This window comes from Notamacropus eugenii, chromosome 1 (assembly GCF_028372415.1).
Source record: "Notamacropus eugenii isolate mMacEug1 chromosome 1, mMacEug1.pri_v2, whole genome shotgun sequence".
NCBI lineage: Eukaryota > Metazoa > Chordata > Mammalia > Diprotodontia > Macropodidae > Notamacropus > Notamacropus eugenii.
The window spans coordinates 596,111,411-596,136,041 of NC_092872.1; the positions used below are offsets into that span (position 1 = coordinate 596,111,411).

General features: G+C 35.9%; 1 protein-coding gene across 7 annotated transcripts in view; it reads right to left on the reverse strand.

Moving 5' to 3' along the window:
• Positions 1-24,631, reverse strand: part of RALGAPA2 (Ral GTPase activating protein catalytic subunit alpha 2) — a 428,361-nt gene that overhangs the window by 381,959 nt on the left and 21,771 nt on the right. For 6 of the 7 annotated variants that reach the window (XM_072634579.1, XM_072634577.1, XM_072634576.1 and 3 more), the window contains exons 2-3: positions 10,850-10,960; positions 8,339-8,391 (exon numbers count right to left, since the gene is read on the reverse strand). In XM_072634579.1, the coding sequence (XP_072490680.1) occupies positions 8,339-8,391; positions 10,850-10,960 (164 nt within the window). Of the gene's footprint in view, positions 1-8,338; positions 8,392-10,585; positions 10,619-10,849; positions 10,961-24,631 lie in introns of those variants that run through there. The other variant, XM_072634582.1, reaches the window with a different exon arrangement.

Below are 24,631 nucleotides of genomic sequence, written 5' to 3' on the forward strand. Positions count from 1 at the left end.
GATTATCCAAAGTTCTTTCTCCTCTAGGCCTACTACATGACTAAGAATAATGTAAATTTCAAACTTTAGTTTATGCATGATGTGGTTACTTTCCAAAGGGAATCACTTCTAGTTTTCCTTAAGACAACTTATCATCATTTAAGGCATATGGAACACACACGCGCGCACACACACACACACACACACACACACACATATGCATAAACACATACACATTAAATTATTACAACTGAAATGCAATATAGCCAAGGCAGATGCATATTTGATTTTAACATCAATTAGTAATGGTGAAGGGGAAAAGCTGAGAAAATAAATATATCATTGACATTTTCAAAAATTATATATAAGAGCCTAATTTTAGCTCCAGAAGATGGGAAATGGAGATAAATTCTCTTAAAACTAGACTAGACTATACAAGGGCTTCATAAAACAAAAATGCACTACTAATTTAAAAGAGATACAGCTTCTTAGAACTGTTCAAGTTTTACATACTTGACCTTGAAGGGAATAAAACACTTGTTATCTTTCACTTCAAATCTGTTAAACAATGGAAGCTGAATGACTACTACATGGGCCTCACTAAGTATAAGTTGGTTTCCAAAAGAATCAGCATCATTAGATTTCTTTAGGACTCTTACTGTCTACTATGCCCAAAACAAACCAAAAGGATAACTTCCTCTTTCATTATTTTGATTCTAATTACACATCTAAAAGTAAAAAGGAAATATGAGAAAACAACCAGAAATTTTGATTTTCAATCAAAATTTTCAATGACATTTGCTTGTCAATATGTCTATATGTCTAGGGCTAAAATAAATATTTTTTTAGTAAACTTTAGGGAGATAACTTTTTTATAAGCATTTTTCTCTTACAATGATATCCCTGTAACGGTAAATTATAATTTCTAACTGTGCTTTCCACCTTGTAAGAAAAAAGAAACAAAAATCTAACTTCCTAGAAAGGCAGGCCAACAGAAAAATAAAACAGAATTAGGGAATGTGCTATGATTCCACACTAGTGACTTCACTAACAAAAGATAATTCTCTAGTTTCCAGGAGCATTTTAGTATACATTCTTTGAAAATAACTGAAAACTGAATAATGCAACCTTTTCATTTTTTAAGAAAAACCACATATTTGATTAAAATACTGGAGAGGAGACAGTTTTCTTGATCATTAGAGAACCATGTAAAAACACTTTAAAAGCTAAATTTTGACAGGAAACTATAACTAGGGAATAGAGCTCTCTGAAATACTTATCAACATTTATGGTACAATATGATTAAAAAAGTATTCAAATATTAAAAAGAATTGGAAATCCAACAAAGTAAACAATGAAATGCAAATAAAAAGAAGCCATCTTAACATATTTTAAAAATAAGAAGCAATGTGGTATAATATAAGGAACACTGGATTTGGTATGAGATGGTTTCAATCTACAATTCTATCATTTGTCATTATGTGATCATGGTAATTCACTCGGTTTCCTCATCTATAGAGTGTGGGGGGAAACACTTTACTACATACCTCACAGGGTTGTTAGGAAGATTTTTTTTTTTTAATTTACATAAGTATAAAACCACAGAATTTTTTAGTTGAATTTAGGCCTATTTATTATTATTTTATCATCAGAAAAGAACAAGAACAGTTGGTCACTAACTTCTGCAGAAAATCTTTTCACATATGTCACGAAAACTACATTTTATTTTCAGGAAAAGGAATTCTACTTCCTTTAAATTTCTGTCAGCATTCTCTCCTTCATCTATCTGACTACTACCTGTCTGTCTGTCTGTCTGTCTATCTATCTATACACACACACACACACACACACACACACACACACACACACACTTTTTATGGATGCCTTCTGGACCTCAACCAGATTCTCCCTATAGCCCTAGGATATGGAATATTAAGATGTGGAACATGCAAAGCCAATTCTCTTATAGGTCCCATGGTCTCCTCTTATTAGAATTTGTAAGCTCCTGAAACACAGAAATCATCTTGCTTTTTGTGACATCAAGTCTAAATTGGCATCTTTGCAGTTTATTCTCATTGCTCCTAGTTCTGCCTTCTAAGGACAAATTGAAAAAGCTGACCTGAAACATCCTGAGTTTCCTCCTTTGAAAACTCCCCCAGCTTTTTAATGTCTGTCTCTACTAGAGAACTATGGCACCCAGAACTGAAAACAAGATGATGCCTGATAAGGGAAATATAGTGGGACCATCACCTCTCAAAAAATATGTCTCTCTATCTGCAGTCCAAAGTTCTATTCGCTTTTTTGGCCGCCACTTTATAATGATTCAATATTGAGCTTATGCTCTGCTAAATGCAGCCAGTCAACAAGCATTTATTAAGTGCTTACAATGTACCAGGCATTATGCTAGCATGAGAAAAACAAATACAAGCAGAAAAAGAGACAGTCCTTTTTTTCAAGAAGCTATATTTTAATGGAGGAAAGCAACACATAAAAGAAAAGAGGTGGAGCGGGAAAGGAAAGAGAAGAAAATGCTCCATGTGCAGATGATAGATAAATTCAAGAGCAGCAGCCTGGAAAGGAATATCAATTAATAATCATGGATCAATTAATAACCAAGTTGGCCTGGGCACCCTCCTTAGATGAAAGTTCTAGAAGGGTCCATCAAAAAACACAGGGAGAGAGGCCACAGGACAAAGCATACTTCCAATGTATGAGCTTCCAGAAGAGCCTTGGAAGGCATGGTAAAGAAAGTCTGAAGTGTATTCTAGAAAGGAATGAGTAATAATTAGCCTTGGTACCCTTTTTAAAGGAGGTCCTAAGAAGAACCACATGGTCAGGCAGACGAGCAGAGGGAGAGGGCACGGAGCGAGGTGAACTTCCAATGTATGAATTCCAAGAATGGAATGAGCATCCAGTTTATCACAATTTCAGTCTAGCCATGTCTCTCCTATATTTTGAACTTGTAAAATTGATTTGTTTTTGGTACCCAAGTGCAAGTCTTTACATTTATACCTACAGAATTCCATCTTATTAGATTCAGTCCAATGCTCTAGCCTTTCAAGATCTTTTGAATCATGACTCTCATCCAGTGTTATCTATCTCTCCCAGTTTTGCATAATCTGAAAATCTGATAAGCATTTATCTATACCTTTATCCAAGCCAGTGATAAAAATATTAAACAGCACAGTACAAAGGAAATCAAAAAGATATTCCACAGAAGACTTCCTGCCACAATGAAAATAAGTTATTAACTATTCTGAGTATAACCATCCAACTAGTTCTGAATCCACAGATTCAAAATCTACAACTCTCTATCAGAAAAGTATATGGCATATTTTTACCAAAAATTCTGTTAAAATTTAAGTAAACCATATTCGCAAATTTTCCTTTAAAGACTAGTTTAGTCACTTTCAAAAAAAAAAATTAAGTTGGATTAGCATGAACTGTTCTTGATAAAGCAATGCTTCATCAAACATACAATCATCATTTATAATCATCATTACCCTAACCCTGACGTTTATCAACTGTCTGTCATTATACGTTCTAAAATAAAGTAAAAGTCAGTCAATAAATATTTATTAAGTACTTACTAAGTGCCAGACGCTGTGCTTAAGTACAAAGGACACTAAAAGAGTTTGCGAAAGATAGTCCCTGTCCTCAAAGAGCTCACAAACTAATGGGGAAGAAAGCAAACAAGCAAATATGTACAAACAACCTATAATTAAGAAAGGGAAAACATTAAAATTATGAAGGATTGGGAAAGGCTCCCTGTAAAAGAAGCAATGTTAGCCAGGACTTAAAGGGAAGGCTGGAAGAGGAGATGAAGAGGAGAACATTCCAGGCATGGGGGATATCCAGAAAAAAAGCCCAGAGCCAAGAGATGAGGTGTCTTGTTCATCAAAAGCAAAGAGCCTGGTGTCACTGGAGTCAAGAAGATGTGTGGGAGGAGGGAGAGAAAGATGTAAAAAGACTGGAAAGGCAAGAGGTTACTTTATGAAGAGCTTTTAAAGCCAAATAGAGCATTTTGTATTTGAACCTGGAGCTGATAGGGAGCCACCAGAGTTCATTGAATTGGCAGGGTGAAGAAAGGTGGCACATAGAGTTGAATAGTAAGATCTGTATTCGGGGAACAATGTTTTAGTTGCTGAGTGAAAGGATTGGAGTAGGGAGGGACTTGAAGTAGGCAGACCCATCAACAGGCTCCTACAATAGTCCAGGCTTGAGGTGATGAGGTTCCTGCACTAGAGTGGTGGCAGTGTTAGAAGAGAGAAGGGGGTGTATTCAAGAGTTGTTGAGAAGGTGAAATCAACAGGCCTGTTTGATTGGCTAAGGAAGGGAGAGACAGTGAAAAATTCAGAATGAACTGGGAGCATGGTGGTATACTCTACAGAAATAGGGAGGGTAGGAGGAGGGATTAGGGGGAGAAATAATGAGTTCTATTTTGGACATATTAAGATGTCTACTGGACATCAAGTTCAAGATACGTGAAAGGCAGTTGAATCTGCAAGATTAGAGGTCAGCAGAGAGACTGAGAGCAAGATGGGTAGATTTGAGAGTTATCAGCATACAGAAAGCAATTAAATTCATGAGAGCTGATGAGAAGTAAAGTATAGTATAGTATGATATAATACAGTATAGTATAGAGGGAGAAGAAAAGAAGGCCCAGGACAGGCCCTTAATGGTCAGAAGACATGATCTAGAAAAAGATCCAGGAAAAGAAACAGTCAGATAGGTAAGAGGAAAACTAGTAGAGATGCTGTTTTTAAATCCTAGGAACTGTGGGAAGATGGCAGAATATGGAAATTACCTGGTTCTTCTAAATCTCCCACCCCCAATTTTAGATGGCAGAAATAATTAAAAGTGGAGGTAAAGCAATTATCCAGCCTAAGACAACCTGAGTAAACATATTATAAGAAAACGGAACATATTATCTACCAGTTTTATGGACAGTAGGAGAATTTATGAATAAATAAGAGACGAGATGTAAATCAGATAATTTTGGTTACATTACAGTTTTTTTTTTGTTTTTACAAATAAAACCAATGTAATCAAAGTAAGAAACAAAATAGAAAAATTTTGGTGGAAAATTTATAAATCATTTCTTGGATAAAGACCTCATATCTCAAATATAGAGAGAACTCTGTTGAATTTATAAGAATATAAGACATGCTCCAATTGATAAATGGCCAAAGGATACAAACTGGTAGTTTTTGGAAGAAGAAATTAAAGTTATATAAAGCCATATATATGAAAAAATGTTCTAAATCATCACTGACTAGAAAAATACAAATTAAAACTACTTTGAGATACCAGTTCACAATTATCAGATTGGCTAAAATGAAAGATGGGGAAAATGACAACTGTTGTTGGGAATGAGGAAAAATTGGGACACTAATACACTGTTGGTAGAATTGTGAACTGACCCAACTATTTTGGAGAGCAATCTGGAATTATGCCCAAAGAGTAATAAAACTGTACCAGCAATACATCTATTAGACCTGTTTCTCAAGGTGATCAGGAAAAAAAGGAAAAGAATCCATCTGTTCTACAATGTTAATTGCAGCTCTCTTTGTGGTGGCAAAAAACTGGGAAATTGAGGGGATGTCCATCAGTTGTGGAATGGCCGAATGACTGATGGCATATAATTGTGATGAAATACTACCACACTGTAAGAAATGAACAGTTTGTTTTTAGAAAAACATGGAAAAGATTTGCATGATATAATGAAAAATGAAGCAAAGCAAAATCAAGAGAACACTGTATACACTAAACAGCATTATTTGAAGAGTAAATGTGAATGACTAAGCTATTCTGAGTAATATGAATACTCAAACCAACTTCAAAGGATCCATGAAGGAAGATGCTATCTATCTGCAGAGAAAGAACTGATATATATGAAAACATGTATTGTGTGGTTTCATAGACAGACAGAGAGATAGACAGATAGACAGACAGACAGATAGATGGCAAATGTTGGCTTTCTCTAGTGTGGAATTGGGAGGATTGAGACAACTGAGAACTCAAAGTACAATTAAATAAATAAATAAATAAATCAGGGGTGGCAGCAGGAGAAAATGATCAACAGTGCCACAAGCAGCAGAGAGATGAAACACGGAGAATGCAGACTGAAAAAAGATCACTGGACTTGGCAATTACGAAATCATTGGTAACTTATAAGTAAATAAAGGGGTACTATATGACCCGAAAGATTCCATCCAGCTCTAAATCCTAGTATCCCTAAACACAGACTTCCCCCAAAGATACGTAAACATAAACATCCAGGCTTAAAACATAAATATCCAGGCTTAATCTATCTTCAGAACTTCAATCTTAAACATATATGTTTTGGAATACCCCATTTGGCTATTCCATTAGGATCTTCAACAACTAAACTCATGTATTCTTTTAACCTCTCATTTTCAAATTGCCCTATTTCTGTTGGGAGTACCACCATCTTCAAAATCATGACCCTTGAAACTGCTCTCTTTTTCTAAGGTGGCAGTATGATGCAGTGTAAAGAGCTTTAGAATTGGAGTCAGAATCTTAGCTCTGCTATGCTTACCTGTGCTTACCTATGAGATCCTGGGCAAGAAATTTCATTCACCTTTCTTGGCCTCAGAGATACTTAGCCATAAAAAGAATGGATGAGACTAGATCTAAGACCACTTCCAGTTCTACATCTATGCTATAATGTTCATGGTTTCTTTTGCAAATGGTTAACATGGACACTACAATATAAAATGATCAAATATCTCATTTAATTATATTCCTTGTTGCCGTTAAATGCATGGTAAAAAGTAAGCCTCTAAATTTTATTTGTTTATCCAAAGAGAACTCAGTCCCCTTCCATTTAGAAGCCGCAATTACCTTTTTGTCTTCCTGTTTCATTTGCACTAAGAATACTGACACTGATGTGGTTTACAAAAATCCAAACTTTGCTAACCTATCCCCATTAATTAGCTGTGATGTAGTGAAAAAACAACAAACTAAACTTGGAGTTGGGGAAGTGGGTTCATTCAATTCATACTATGTGACCCTGGGCAAGTCACTCTACCAATTTCCTCCAAGTAGATAACCTTTAGGCACAGACTCAGCCTTCTGTGGTCACAGATCCCTTTGACAATCTGGTGAAACCTATGGACTCTTTCTCAGAATGAAAGTTTAAATAATCGGAGCAAGTGCTAAATTTCAGTTAAAGGCTCGTGAAAATAAAGGTATAAAGGTTCCTATCCAAGCCCATGAATACTCTGAAATCTATTCACAGACCCCCTTGGGTAATTTAAGGACCTCAGATTAAGAAGAAATGCTCTAAATTGACATCTAAGGTCCCTCCCTTTTGTTATTTTGTTACTTTATGTCTTAACTAGGGAGCAGTATGAAGACAGATGCACAGGAAGAACAACAAGGGTGTAAACAGAACCCTAAATAAACTTTCCATACATACTCCACTGAGTAGAAGCTCTCTTTTCCCTTTTTTTTTTAACTCTATCCCATTCAACTGCTTTTAGTGGCAAGGCATATTCTTATACAAATATAAAAACCTCCACATTAATTTCAAAAGTAAGTACTCGAAATTTTTTTAGGCTATAATATATGCATAATTATAAATAATAAATTTTCACTAGTACTTCAAATAAATTCAATTTCCTTGAAGAAATCATGTTCTATTGTCAAAATAATTAGGGCATTTGTGGTATAAAAGTAGTCAACAAGGCTTTCAAGTTCTACCACTGATAAAATCTGGTAAAATATAACTATACTATCAAAAGAGAACAAATAACTTTGAAGAAACTAGTCAAATATATTAAAGACATATTTGCTTGGTAAGGAAAGAAATAGATTTAATGCCTATATAAACTGAATACTATCCTAATTAATTCTCATCATAAGTATTAATATGCAAAGATTTGACACATCTTGGTAGAGAACATTTTTTCATATATATGGCTTTATATAACTTTAATTTCTTCTCCTCTACATCCTTGGTAGAGGAGTCTTAATGATTAAAGACTTTTAAATTAAAAACTTGAGGAAAAACTTCATTTTAATTAAATTTTAAAATTAAGGGTTTTCAATTTTATTCTGCATACATTATTTCCAATGAAATCCGAATAGAGTGGTTTTAAAACAAGTAAATGCCAAATACAATAGGAAGACAATAAGAAAATTTTCAAACAATTGTCAGTACCTACATTTATGAAACTAAACTTATTTTCTGTTCTGACATACAAATAATATATTGCTATTTAATTATTTATTATTGTCTTTAGTTGGAACTAAATTGCTAGAAAATAAAGAATTCTAGTTTCCTGTTAAGTATTTCAAATGCTAAGAACACAAAGGGAAAAAAACCACTTACTTCAAAAAGAAAGAGGATAGAGTCCAGCTCCTCCCTTTGTGACTTATTATTTCCTGGAATATAGGAAAAAAAAAAATATGTTACTATGCCAATGCTAGAAATCTTGTACACAGTCATTTTAAAAGAAAGTCTTAAGGCATTTATTTTTTAGTTAACTGAATTGATTTCTAAAGTATGAGAAAATTCCCTTTCCCCCCAAAGTATAGCATGACTCTTCTTTTTACATTTTTCTCATTCCAAAACTGATGTTACTGAAATGACAAAGTACAAAATCTCACAGTGGTTTTATTGGTACTACTCCATATCCTCACTGCTGAGCAACTATGTTTTACAAAGAAAAAACCAGTCAGTCCTTTAAGAATAGGTTTCATCTTTCAAGAGGAAAAGTTCTTAACTTAGCGAGTCTATGAACTTTTTTTTAGAATATATTTTGATAACTATACTTCGAGAAAGTTTCTTTTGTAACTCTATGTATTTTATTTTATGCATTTAAAAACATTATTCTGAGGTGTCTGGAAAGTTTCACTAAACTACCAAAACAATTTTTGTTGTTTAAGTTGTTTCACTCGTGTCTGACTCTTCATGACCTCTGGAGTGGTTTGCCATTTCCCTCTCTAGTTCCTTTTACAGAAGAGGAAACTGAGGCAAACAGGGTTAAGTGACTTGCTCTGGGTCACACAACTAATAAGTAAGTGTCTGAAGCCGAATTTGGACTCAGGAAAACGAGTGAGTCCAAGTCAGGCAGTGTATCGACTGTGTCATCTAGCTGCCAAAATGAAACAGGTTTAGAACCCGATCCAGAGCTTTAATTTTTGTTATTTGTTATTCTGGGTCAAAATCACATTGTACTTTACTTCTCCACATTCTTATAAAATCCAAAGATGAAGACTGAAAGGGGAGACACAAACTAGGTAATTTAAAAATCTAAAATGTCTATCAATTTTGACATAAAAAATAGGATTTATAGCTATTTCTAAATTAAATCTCGAAGCAAAAAAAAAAAAACCAGAAAAAATAAATGTTTAATGCATAGCCCACAATATATCTAAGAAATCTTACATTATTTTAAAAAAAAGTTCCAAAACAGTACTACCTATTTGTAATAACTGTAAATCTCACTTAAATCCAATTCATTTGCAAGCCTTGACATCACCAACCTGACATCACAGCTCTCTTCAAGAACAAAGGCCAAACAACAAAAACAACAAACCAGATGAACACAAACCAGGTAACCCAACAGAAATTAAAGACAGAAACCACTGTGGGATACCTCTGGAAATTACCCGAAATCAAAGTATGCTTTTATGATAGTAAAATATATATGGAACAAACCACACAGAACTTGTGCTACTTAATGTAATGCTTCAAGGATTTCTCAGGGTGAGAGTATACACTATACTAATGAGGACTACAGTCTCCTCCCACAAAATAGTACAGGGTTTTCATACATGAATATAAGCAAAAATAAAATTCATCCCCTAATAGCCAACTCTTCAAACTAGGTGGTGACAGACATAAAAGCCCATCAATGGCCCCGTGCTTAAAGCCATTCAAGATTAGCAGTGCCATACTACTGAGCACTCCAATGGCAAAGCCTGGTTTCTTCAGAACCTGGAATCACTTTCACCTAAAAATGGAACTTGACAGAAAGAATTCAGGGGACGTCACTAATAACAACAAGTCATCTATAAATAAGGGATCAGAACTAACTCTATTAATAACAGGAAACACTCTGCTGAATAACTAGACTCAAACAATCATCTTAAGGCTAGACTCCAGAATAGGATGAGTGACCTGGATAACAGGACTATCCCTATAAACCTTGGGGAAAACAAGTCTTATATTTAACTTCTGAAGACTTTAGCTTCCCTATCCTAAAAATAAAAGTGTTAAACTAAAATGATCAGTACAATCCTTTCCAGCTCTACATAGATTACAATGATTTCGTGCAGAGTAGGGCAGCTAGGTGACACTATGCATAGAGTACCTGGTCTGGAGTCATGAAGACTCTTCCCAAGTTCAAATCTGGTCTCAGACACTTACTAGTTGTGTGGTCCTGGACAAGGGACTTAACCCTGTTTGCCTCAGTTTGCTCATCTAAATGAGTTGGAGAAGGAAACGGCAAACCACTCCAGTATCTTTGTCAAAAAAACCTCAAATGGGGTTGTAAGATTCAACATGAGAGAACAACAAAGATTTAGTGCAGACTTTACAACTCGTTGCTCCCATTTTCTCTTGCTAACTCACCTTTTAGCTGTTTCATTGTTCGTTAACCCCTACCTAATAAAATGAAACGAAGAGATAGAATGTAAATATTACAGCTGTACTTATTTCAATCAAAATGGTCCATCCAAAATGCTCCTCCAAAAATGCTTAGAAGGACGTAAGACTGAAATATTGACTAAACTAAGGAATTTTTGTAGTTGTTTTTTAATATGTGAGAAAAACTCCCACCATAAATATGAGTACATTTTAATATCATGACATAATCTGATGGGAAAAAAAACTTACCTTTTAATTTTAAGCTATTTTCCAGTGTTATGAAATTTTCATAGAAGATGAAATAAATTTGAGAATAGTTGGTCTCAAAAAAATATTTTAGTTCACTCGTATCTACAATATCTAAAAAAAGAAAAATGTTTTCAGTTATAATCACATGCTTATGCTATTATGAGAAGTCATAAACTTAGTTTTATAAAATATGTACAAAAAAGTCACAAAGTACTGTTAACCAATTTTGTGCAGTAAAGAATATAAAAGAACACTTTCTTTTTCATTTTTAAACAACATGCATCAATAGCACAATGGGAAGAGTATTGGAATTGATTTCAAATTATAGCTATACCCCTGTTATCTCAAAATCTCACTAATTAACAACTTCCTGAACTACTAGCATGTATTATATTATCGAATTTACCTCATTAATAAAGTCATGTCATTGAATTAGATCATGTAATATGAAAGCACACAGAGGACTATTCAAATATATGCCATTAATATCACATTCCATTAGGCTTTTCAACTAATATAACTCCAAACTCTAAGTTTAAAAGTCTGGATTACTCTACTACATATGTAACATACTCAATTATCAATAAATCAATCAGAAACAAATTTGGATTCATAGAAACAGCACTCTACATGAAAGAGGACTCATGTTCAAATTAGTGATTCCTTACTTCTCATGTAACTTTAGATAATTTTTCTAAACCCTCTGAGACTCATTTTTCTCATCTTAAAAATGGTATTGGCTTGGGGGATGAGGAGGAGCAGTTTCAATCAGTCAGTTAATACTTATTAAGCCCTACGACAAGCCAGACATTGTAAGTACAGGAGGTACCCAAAAAAAAAAAAAAAAGACAAGCTTCAGCCTTCAAGAACTCACAATCTAAAGAGGGAAGATAATGCATTAAAAAAGTAACTAAGGAGGAAGAAGTGAATGAGGAAGGAAACTGGGAAAGAGGTAGGAAGGATGATGTCCAGAGCAATGCAGCCAGTGGGAAAAGAAATGTCAGACCTGTGTGGCCTCTATTACTGGAATATCTAGGAGAGTTCTCCCAATCAGAGGGAGGGAGAGGCCCCCAGGCCAGGGAGAAGATGAGGGCTCCAGGGTTGCTGTGATCTTGGAAGAGTATGAGGTTCTTGAGGATATGGAAAAATCCAGAAGAATGCCACTGGCAGATGAATTTTTAAAAAATATTTTATATAAATGAATCAGATAGCTAGAAATAGAAAAGTAAGACAGTCCCTATTGCCAAAGAGCTCACATTCCAATGAGGGAGACAATGCAACTGGAAGATTTCAGGTGCAAGTTCTATTGAAAGTTTCCATGGTTGGTCTGCAATTAGAGTGCAATGGTTAAGCAGATGGAGATTGTTCTTCTTTAATGTCATCTCCACTAATAAAATCATATCAGTTTCTGATGTCATGCCATTTGACAGTACCAAAGATTTTGGTGACAATTTTCTTTTCTGGATCAGTCAATAAATGTGACTATTACCTGCAGGAGCAGTTGCCAAGTGACATCTCCACAGAGATTACTTCTCAGGATGACAACTGGGAACACTATGCTGCTATTACAAAGGCCTTACATTCGGGGCTCTGAGCAGATTTCATTCTTCTCAGGAGACATGCTGGAACAGCTACTGGTTAAAGTAGTAGCTGTGGTTTGAACTGCCTGGAGCATGCTGCCTCCTACCTCTCCCTCAGGATTCCCTGCAGCTTCAAATAGACTGGTTTGACTGACCTTTGAGTGGAGTTGGAACTGGTGGAGATGTTCCCTTTTCTATAAGACCACCTCCTCAATGAAAACTGTAGGATCTGAGTTGGAAGCAGAAGCCATGGTCTAGAAAGAAGGTGCTGCCACTCCCAGGGCTCTTGTGTTTATCTGCAGCTGGTTGGCAGTAGTTGGTCAAAAGCTGCTGCTGGGGCTGATGAGGAAGGTGATTCTCCACAATGATATTTCCCCTTAGTGACTGACTCTAAGGGCTAGGCTAAAAGCAGGCCTCCTGGGCTCTTGAGATCAGGATCTGGGCTGTCTCCATAAGAATCTGAGGGCAGGCCCAAAGGGCTACAAAAATGTGCATACCCTTTGACCCAGCAATATCGCTACTAGGACTATATCCCCAAGAGATCATAAAAATGGGAAAGGGTCCCACATGTACAAAAATATTTATAGCAGCACTCTATGTAGTTGCCAAAAACTGGAAGTCAGGGGGATGTCCATCAATTGGGGAATGGCTGAATAAATTATGGTATATGAATGTAATGGAGTACTATTGTGCCATAAGAAATGATGAACAAGAAGACTTCAGAGAGGCCTGGAAGGACTTATATGACCTGATGCTGAGTGAAAGGAGCAGAACCAGGAGAACTTTATGCACAGCAACAACCACAGTGTGTGAGAGTTTTTTCTGGTAGACTTAGATTTTTGTAATAACACAAGAACTTCTGAAAAAAAAAAAAAAATCCCAATGGTGGACCTCAAGGCAAAATGCCTTCCACACTCAGAGAGAGAAATATGGAAGTCACTCACATAATGTAGCAGATCATGTTTGTGTATGTGTATCTGTTTGTGTATCATGTTCTGATTTGTTATACGGATTCTTTCATTTATCTTAGTCTGACTACATAGCATGACTATAGTGAAAATATACTCAATAGGAAAGTATATGTAGAATCTATACAGAATTGTATGCAGTCGTGGGGAGGGAGGGAGGTAGTGGGGGGTGGGTGGGGAGGGATAAAATCGCAATTGTATGGCAGTGATTGTTAAACATTAAAAAAATAAAAAAAAAAAAAGAATCTGAGGGCAGATAGTGGTCAAGGTGGTGGTTAGGGTTTGGCTTACCTAGCACATGGTAGATAATAAGAGGAGGATAATGACAAATCACTGCAGGAATTTTTATGTTGACATTTTTTCCTTAACAAACACAGGCTGTCCATTTTAATGATGTTACCTCAGTATATTTCTGAGAAGTACTTTAATCTCAATATCATACTTTGCCTAGGAATGTGTATAAAGTAAAAGAAACTGCAGTGTGGCACACTGTTGTAAGATGAAACTAATGTGGAAATAGGGTATCTTGTTTCTAAAGATTCAAATCTGAATTATGTTTGTCACTCTCTAACCAATTCTTATTCACCACATTAAGTGGAGGGATGAGGATGGGGTAGCAAAAACAAATAATAAACTTTTTTACTAGAACTACAAGAAATAACAAGATTTCAACTGCTTTGTTGTTGTTGTTGTTGTTTTGCCATGGCCTGTTTTGTTAGAGATGATGAGCCAAAAGGCAAAGCTGAAAAATAAAATGCTAGATAACTGACTCTTCCATTAATCAGTGTTAACTGTAGTTTTCTAAAAATTGTTTTAAATCAAAAGTATTCAAATTTTCCTTTTTTCCATCTTGGCTAGTAACCAGATCATTCTCCTTACTTTCTCCAGGAGTTCAGTACAACCTTCCATCTGACCACACCTCTTCCCCTCATTACACCTGTTTGATAATCTGCCTCCTGCAATGAGGAGAGCCTCCAGATTTGAAAAAGAGTGACCTTCCCTCTAACAACTGACATTACCTCTCCAGTTGCACCTATCCCTTGAGGGAAAAGGAAAACAGGTGGGGAACAGGATTTCCACATCTTCCTGCAAAAGACTCAACTTCCATCTCCTGCTATATTATCTCCTGCCTAACATCCAGCCTTAAGAAGAATCAGAACGTAAGAAACAGGGCATTTTGGATAACAGTCCTATGTCTACAAATGTTAGGGGAAACATGTCTTCTATTTAACTTCTGGGGATTTCAGTTTCCCTATCTTAAAAATAAATGTGTTAAATGATCCAGATGCCTTCCAGCTCTATACAGGACCAATGATTTCATGCAGAGCAGGGCAACAAATTACTCTTCATCCTAAAGGTCTTCTTCTCCCATTTATTCGATCTTCTAGCAATCACCAAGACCTAGCTCTCCCCAGATGATACAGCCTCCCTTGCCACCCTTTCCAGTATTGGCTGCATTTTCACTCAATAATCTTGAATCACTGGTCAAGGTGGAGGACATTGAATACTCCTTGCTCCCCATTGCCACTTCCAGGTTCTCCCTCTAACTGCATCACTCTCCTCCTCTGAGAGCCATACAATCCACATTTTCCACTCAATCACAATCCTGGTATCTACTATCTACAGACTTCCGGGACTTGCCTTCCTTCCCAAATTGTCTAGCTCACAATCTTTCTCTCCCCAGTTCCTGTATTCATACTAAGGGATTTCAACATACATACTAACTCTCCCTCAAATACCTTTCAGGGGTAGGAAACAAATCTGTTCCGTGAAGTTTGGATTCAGTCAAAGGTGTATGTGTTTGTCCTTCGTTGCCAAAGAAGACCATGCCATCAGAGAATTAATGACATGACTTGCACTTGACTTTGTTTTATGAGTGAGGGAAGGCTGTGCAGGTCACCAGCCTCACTTCTCCTCCAAAGCCAACTGAATCCAGTGACCAGATATTCATCAGGATGACTGGAGATGACCAAGGATGAGACAATTGGGGTTAAGTGACTTGCCCAAAGTCACACAGCTAGTAGTGAGTGTCAAGTATCTGGGGTGAGATTTGAACTCAGGTCCTCCTGACTACTGCACTGGTGCTCTATCCACTGCACCACCTAGCTGCACCTGAGGACCTAGAGGGCCACATGTGGCCTTGAGGCCAAAGGTTTCCCACACCTGCACCTAACTATAGTAGGTTCTTTAGCCTACTCATTTCCCATGACCTACCTATCTTGCACTTTATCTCAGTCACAAAAATGGTTATACCCTTAATCTTGGCATCACCCCCAAATTTATCATCTCCATGTTCAAGAATTCTGAAATTCCCTTAGCTGACCATAATCTACAGGCTTTCCAACTCTCCTTCTGCCTTCCATACTAAACCCTACTCTTCATATACACAATGACCTCCAATCCCTTGAACCCTCAGTTTTGTTCCAGCCTATATCACTCTTGCACTATATCACTCTCTAATCTTTTTTTGTGTAAATTAATTTGTTTTCAGTTTTCAACAATTATGTCCATAAATTTTAAATTTTCTTTCTCTCCCCATCCTTACCCTCCCCAAGAAGGCATACAATTTTATATGGGTTCTACACATACATTCTTATTAAACACATTTTCACATTAGTCATGGTGCATAGAAAAATTAAAACAAATGGGAGAAACCATGAGAAAACAAAACATAACAAAAAAGAAAATAGTCTGATTCATTCTGTGTTCCAACTCTATAGTTCTTTCTCTGGATGTGGATGGAATTTTCTTCAAGAGTCCTTTGGAAATTGTTTAGGTCCTTGCACTGGTGTGAAGGGCTAAGTCTATTAGAAACAGTCTTCACCCACTTTGGCTATTTCTGTGTATAATGTTCTCCTGGATCTGTTCATTTCACTTGGTATCAGTTCATATAAGTCTTTCCAGAAGTCCACTTGCTCATCATTTCTTATAGAATAAGAGTATTCCATTCCATTCATATACCACAACTTGTTCAGCCTCAATTGATGGGCCTCCCCTCAATCTCCAGTTCTTGGCCACCACAAAAAAAGCTACTATAAATATTTTTGTATATGTGAGTCCTTTTCCCATTTTTACGATCTCTTTGGGATACAGTCCTAGAAGCAGTATTGTTGGATCAAAGGGTATGCACATTTTTGTAGCCCATTGGGCATAGTTCCAATTTGCTCTCCAGAATGGCTGGATCAGATCACAGTTCCACCAACAATGAATTAGTGTTCCAACTCTCCCACACCTTCTCTAACATTTATCATCCTGTTTTGTCATATTAGTCAATCTGACAAGTATGATATGGTACCTCAGAGTGGTTCTGATTTGCATCCGTCTAATCAATAGCTTTAGAACATTTTTTCATATGAATATGCTAGGTGGTTCAATGGATAGAGCACCAGTGCAGGAGTCAGGGGGACTTGAGTTCAAATCTCACCTCAGACACTTGATACTCACTAGCTATGTGACCTTGGGCAAGTCACTTAACCCCAACTGCCTCATCCTGGGTCATCTCCAGTCATCCTGATGAATATCTGGTCACTGGATTCAGATGGCTCTGGAGGAGAAGTGAGGCTGGTGACCTGTACAGCCCTCCCTCATCCAAAACAAAGTCAAGTGCAAGTTTTGTCGTTATTTCTCTGATGGCATGGTCTTCTTTGGCAATGAAGGACGAACACACACATTTATACATAGCTTTAATTTGTTTCTCTGAAAACTACCTGTGCATACCTTTGACCATTTATCAACTGGGGAATGACTTACATTCTTGTAAATTTGATTCAGTTCTCTATATATTTTAAAAACGAGGCCTTTATCACAGATACTAGTTGCAAAAATTCTTTCCCAGTTTTCTGCTTCCCTCTTAATCTTGGATGCGTTGGCTTTGTTTGTACAAACACTTTTCAATTTAACGTAATCAAAATTATCCATTTTGTCTTTCATAACATTCTCTATCTCTTATTTGCTCATAAATTTCTCTACTCTCCATAACTCTAATAAACTATTCCTTGCTCCCCTAAGTTGTTTGTAGTATCTGCCTTTATACCTAGATCATGTATCCATTTGGACTTTATTCTGGTATATGGTATCAGGCATTGGTCTAAATCCAGTTTCTGCCACAGTATTTTCCAGTTTTCCTGGCAGTTTTTGTCAGTGACTTCTTATCCCAGAGGCTAGGATCCTTGGGTTTATCAAATAGTAGACTGCTAAAATCAACAACTACTGTGTCTTGGGTACCTAACCTATTCCACTGATCTACCTTTCTATTTCTTATCCAGTAACAAGTGACCTGATGATTGCTACTTTATAATACAATTTGAGATCTGGTGACTAGGCCACCTTCTCAGCATTTCTTTTGATTAATTCCCTTGATATTCTGGACCTTTTGTTTTTCCAGATGAATTTTGATATTATTTTTTCTAGCTTTAGAAAATAATTTTTGGTAGTTTGATTAGCACAGCACTGAATAAGTAAATTAATTTAGGTAGAATTGTCATTTTTATTATAATATATCGACCTACCCACACGCAACTGATGTTTTTCCACTTACTTAGATGTAACTTTATTTGTGCAAAAAGTGTTTTGTAACTGTGTTCATATATTCCCTAGGTTTGTTTTGGCAGGTAGACTCCCAAATATGTTATAGTGTCTACAATAACTTTAAATGGAATTTCTCTTTCTAGCTCTTGAGGTTGGGTTTTGTTAGTAATATATAGAAATGCAGATAATTTATGTGAATTTATCTTGTATCCTGCAACTCTGCCGAAGTTGTTTATTATTTCAAGGAGTTTTTTACTTGATTCTCTGGGATTCTCTAAGTACATCATGATGTTGTCCGCAAAGAGTAATAACTTAGATACTGCTTTGCCTATTCCTTCAATTTCTTTTTCTTCTCTTATAGCTAAAATTAACATTTCTATTACCATATTGAATAAGTGGTGATATTGGACATCCTTGTTTCACCCCTGATCTTATTGGAAATGCATCTAGCTTATCCCCATTACATATAATGCTTGCTGATGGTTTTAGGTAGATATTATTTATTATTTTAAGGAAGGCTCCATTTATTCCTGTGATTTCCAGTATTTTCAATAGGAATGGGTGCTACATATTGTCAAAAGCTTTTTCTGCATCTACTGAGATAATCACATGGTTTTTGTTAGTTTTGTTGTTGATACGATCAATAATGCTGATAGTTTTCCTAATACTGAACCAGTCCTGCATTCCTGGTATAAATCCTACCTGATCACAGTATATTATTCTTTTGATAAGTTGTTGTAATCTTTTTGCTAATATCTTATTTAAAATTTTTGCATCTATATTCATCAGGGAAATTGGTCTATAATTTTCTTTCTCTGTTTTGGCTCTTTGCAGTTTAGGTATAAGAACCATATTTGTATCATAAAAAGAATTTGGTAGGACTCTTTTTCCCAAATAGCCTATACAGTATTGGAAATAGTATATACATACATACATATATATATATATATATATATATATATATATATATATATATATATATATATATATATAAACAGAGAGAGAGAGACTATATAAATAAACTATATAATGTGTGTGTGTGTGTGTGTGTGTGTGTGTGTGTGTGTAGTCCCAAACAGTCTATATAGTATTGCAATTAACTGATCTTTAATTGTTTGATAGAATTCACTTGAAAATACATCTGGCCCTGAACACTTTTTCCTAGGGAGTTCATTGCTGGCTTGCTCAATTTCTTTTCCTGAGATGTGGTTATTTAAGTATTTTACTTCCTCTTCTGTTAATCTTGGCAATTTATATTTTTGTAAATATTCATCCATTTCACTGAGATTATCAAATTTTATGGGCATACAAATGGGCAAAATCATTTTAATTATTATTCTCATTTCCTCTTCGTTGGAGGTGAGTTCACCCTTTTTATTTTTGATACTGGTGATTTGGTTTTCTTCTTTTTCTAATCAAATTGACCAAAGGTTTATTAATTTTATTGGTTTTTTTTTTTCATAAAACCAGCTTTTAGTTACTTACTAATTGAATAGTTTTATTAATTTCAATTTTATTAATCTCTCCTTTGGTTTTCAGTATTTCTACTTTGGTATTTAATTGGGGATTTTCAATTTGTTATTTTTCTAGTTTTTTCAGTTGCATGCCCAATTCACTGATCTCCTCTTTCTCTATTTTATTCACATGAGCATTCAAAGATATAAAATTTCCCCTAAGAACTGCTTTTGCTACATCCCATAAGCTTTGGGATTGCCATTCTCTTGAATGAAGTTATTGTTTCTATGATTTGTTGTTTGACCCATTCATTTTTTAGGATTATATTATTTAGTTTTCAAAATCTGGGACAGAGCCCCCTGTGCCCCAGAAGAAGAGATCCACTTTAAAAGCCAGGAAAAAGGCAATCACCATGAGTAAGAAGCAAATCAGAAAAGCAAAGATCATAGAATTTTACTACAGTGAAAGGGAAGATCAGAATATGAATTCAGGAAGAGGACAGCACTGACAATACACCCACAAAAGGGAATATGAACTGGCCTCAAGCCCAAAAAGCATTCTTGAAAAAGCTCAAGAAAGATTTGAAAAGCCAAGTTAGAGAAGTAGAAGAAAAATTAACCAGTGATTTAAAAAATACAATTGACAAAATGAAAAAAGAATTCACTGAAGAGAACAGGCCCTTAAAAAATACAATTGACCAAATGGAAAAGGAGGTACAAAACCTAACTGAGAAAATTAGACAAATGGAAAAGGAGGTACAAAAGCTAAATGAGGAAAACAATTTGCTAAAAATTAGAATTAGAAGTAGAAGCTAATGACTCTATGAGACATCAAGGATCAATGAAATAAAATCTAAAGAATGAAAAAAATAGAAGAAAATGCAAAATATCTCACTGGGGAAAAAAATGACCTGGAAAATAGATCCAGGAGAGAAAAATCTAAGAATTATCGGTCTATTGGAAAACCATATTGAAAAATAAAAGTCTGGATAATATCTTCCAAGAAATCATCAAGGAAAACAGCCGTGAAGTCCTAAATCCAGAGGGCAAAATAGTCATCAAAAGAACCTACCAATCACCTCTTCAAAGAGATGCCAAATTGAAAACGCCAAGGAATACTGTTGCCAAATTCCAGAATTATAAGGTCAAGTAGAAAATACTGCAAGCAGTCAAAAGAAAACAATTCAAATATCGAGAAACTACAGTTGGGATCACACAGGACCTTGCAGCTTCTACATTAAAAGATCAGAGGGACTGAAATATAATATTCTATAAGGCAAAGCAGCTTAGACTACAACAAAGGATCAATGACTCAGCAAAACTAAGCATAATTTTTCAGGCAAGGAGATGGACATTCAGTGATATATGGGATGAAAAGGTCAGAGCTCAATAGAAAACTTGATCTTCAAATAACAAGACTCAAGAGAGGAATAAAAAGATAAACAAGAAAAAAAAGAAAAAACCCTTGTTATTCAGTATGGGCAAATTGTTTGCATCCCTATAAGGGAGGATGATACTTGTTAATCTTGAGAATTGTATATTTATTATGACATTTAAAAGAGATAGAGAGAGGTAGCGGGTATAAATTAACTGATGTGATGATAAAAAATGTAATTGAAGGGTGGGAAGAGATTGTAACAGGAGAAGAGAAGGCAGAAAAAAGCAAACTATACCACAGGAAGAGGCACAAAAACAACCTTACCCCTACCCCACAATAACCTCAAATGCTTATTGCCCCCAGCATCAATTACAAAATACTGTTTAGGGTTCAAAGTCCCTCAAAACCTATCCCTCTTTAACATTCTAGTCTTCTTATCCTTCACTCCCTGCTATGTATTCTTTGATCCAGTAACTGGCATCCTTGCTGTTCCATTTCTTAGTTCCAAGCAGTTCCTCTGGCTATCCCCCATGCCTAGAATGTTCTCGCTTCATATTTCTGCCTCTTGGTTTTCCTGACTTCCTTTAGGTCCCAACTAAAATCCCTTCTTCCATAGAAAGCCTTTCCCAAACTCTCTTTATTCTAATGCTGCCCGTCTGACAATAATTTCCTACTTGTCCTGTATGTATCTTGTTTGTACGTATTTGTTTGCTTGTTGTCTCCCCTATCTAACTGTAAGATCCTTGAAGGCACAGACTGTCTTTTGACTCTTATGCATCCCCAGCACTTAGCACAGTGCCTGGCACATAGTAGTTATTTAATAAAAGCTTATCTACTGAGTGTTGATTTTGATGGGGGAGATAACACATAAAGAAGATGTCAGATGCCAATGGTCTTGTGGTCCTTAAAGTGCTGCAGAAAAGCAAGAAAAATGGTAACACTACTTCTTTCATGCCACTTTCATTGATAAAATCATATCAGAAGGGCTAGGTGGTGCAGTGGATAGAGTACCAGGCATGGCGGTCAGAAGGGCTAGAAGGCACAATGGATAGAGTACTAAGTGTCAGGAAAACCTGAGTTGAGAACCTAACTAGCTATGTGACCCCTGAGCAAGTCACTTAAACTCTGGCTGTCTCAATTTTCTCATCGAAAATACGGGATGAGGCAGAGTTGTTGTGAGCATCAAATGAGATAAATTTGTAAAGCACTTAGAACAGCGCCAGGCACATTGATAAGTACTATACAAGTGATAGCTATTGTTCCTATTTGCCTAAAGTCACAGAGATGAAAACTGCCAGAAGCAAAATTCAATCTATGGCCTTCCAATTCTAATTCTGTTATTTAGTGTGATAGCTATGCCTCCTCAATTTTCTATCAATAGCAAGTCTAAAGAACGTGTAATCTATATCTTTATCCAAATCACTGATAAAAATGTTAAACAGCACAGGGCCAAACACAGATCCCTGGGGTACTCCTTTAGAGACATCTGGTCACACCAACTACACACATAACTACAACTCTGAGTTCAACCAGTTCTGAATCCATCTGACTGTGCTTTCTGTCTTCACAAGAATTTCACATTCCTTCAGTTGGATGTATATACACACAGATAGACAGACACAGACAGACAGATATAGGTATCTTTAGACAGGCTGACTGTTCCCTACTGCTCCATGCCAGAAAGAAGCAGCCCCTTTTTCACCTCCACCTATCAAAAACCTTGGCATCCTGCAAACTACATTTTGCTCATTCTCCCAGTTGTTACTGCTCTTTCTCCTCAAATTATCTTATATTTACTTATCTGTGATTATATTTTCATCAGAACTCCAAATAAAATGCAGTCTCCCTGAGGGAAAGGACAGTTTTGGGACTGTCTTTGCATCATCAATACCTTAATCAATGCCTTAATCAGTATTAATCACTGAAATGAACATGTAAATGTGTAACACAAGAAGAAGATTCTAACATCCAATAACTTAAGTGTCTCTCCCAACAAAATTGAGAGGCAAGTCATCTTTGCCTTCAACCAAGTCACTGATAAAAACTTCTGAACAATAAAAGGTGAAGACTGTATCTCTAGAACATTTAGCTAGAGATGTCCCTCTAAGTTGACAACCCATTAATGATTAATTTTTCCTGTGATTTTCAACCAGTACATAATCCACCTAACTGTACTAACCTCTGGCCCATTTCTCCAGCTAATCCATAAGCAAAACCTGAGAAGCTTTGTCAACAGCATTACATTTCCTTGATCTTCAAGTTTATCCTGTCAACAAAAAAAAGAAGGCTGCTAATCAGGTACGACTTGTTAATGAAGTCATTCAATTTAATTTAACTTTTGAATGGCTTTTAGTTATCACTGCTTCCTTTCTAAATGCTCATCAACCATCCCAGTAATAATGATTCCTAGAATTTTGCCAGGAAAATAAGTTAATAGTTACTTAATAAGTAAGTTAATAATAATCACCTTCCTCATTTTTTAAAAAATCAAGATATTTCTCCTTCTAGTCTTGTAGCACCCATCCTTCTCCAAGATCCTATATCCCCATGCTTAAGCACAGTCTCTGGTGTACAGTAAATGTTTCACAAATGTTTGTTATAGTTTCCAGGTTAAATAACCAACAAATGGAGAACTAGACAGTTTTTTGTCCTCATAATCTCTCAAACCTCTCCAAAATATAGGAATTATGTATAAAAGATAAAGCAATTCCAGTTGTTTAGTCTAGGACACCAAGAAACTAAATGAGGCAAAAACCTTATGAACTAAAAGCAGAAAAAGTTAATCCCTAACCCTTAACATCCTCATTCAGCACCCAGTTCCCCTGTGACCCTCTCCCCCATGGGCCACCAAACAGGCAGGTCTATCAAACCCAAGAACCTATAACAGAGTTCAACTCTGCTTCCCCCAATGTCAATGCCAACGCCTGAGAAAATGAAAAGGCAAAAAAGTTTGTGCTGGTTTGGTCAGCAGTGCATTGCAACAGAGCTTAGTCCAAAAACTAAAGAAAAAAAGGGCAGACATGTGGGTGCACGTACGCGCACATGAGTGAGACAGATAGACAGACAGACAACTTCTGTGGTATTCCACTATGCCTAAGAGAAAGAGCCCAGCATGGAGCCCTGATTCTTAAGGTAAGTCTTCTAAAGGAATGCACATATGTACACAGATAAGTAGATAGGATCTCAATTCTGCTAACAGAATATCAACAGGACCTTGAACAAGTTACCCCCTGAGCCTCAGTTTCCTCATCTTTAAAATAAAGGATTTAACAAGATCAATGGAACAAAAATTAGAAGAAAAGCAGGAAACTGGAGGAAAAAAATATTTGCAGCAAGTTTCTCTGATAACGGTCTCATTCCTAAAATATTTATAGCCAAATTTATAATACGAACCATTCTCCAACTGATAAATGGTCAAATGATATAAACCAGTAGTTTTCAGAGGACGAAATCAAAGTTATCAATAATTATACGAAAAAATGCTCTAAAACAATAATAATTAGAGAAACAAAATTAAAAGGTATAAACTCATACCTATCAGGTTGGTTAAGATGACAAAAAGGAAAATGACAATTGCCAGATAGGATCTGGGAAAACATATGCTAATGCATTGTTGGTAGAGCTGTGAACTAGTCCAACCATTCTGGAAAGTAATTTGGATCTAGGTCCAAAAAGCTATTAAACTATACACACCCTTCAAACCAGCAATTCTTCTACTAGATCTATACTCCAAGAAGATAAAAGAAAGAGAAAAAAAGTCTCATATGTACAAAAATACTTACAAAAGCTCTATTTGTGGCGGCATTGAATTGGAAACTGAGAGGATACCCATTAATTGGGGAATGACTGAACAAATTATGATATATGAATGTGAT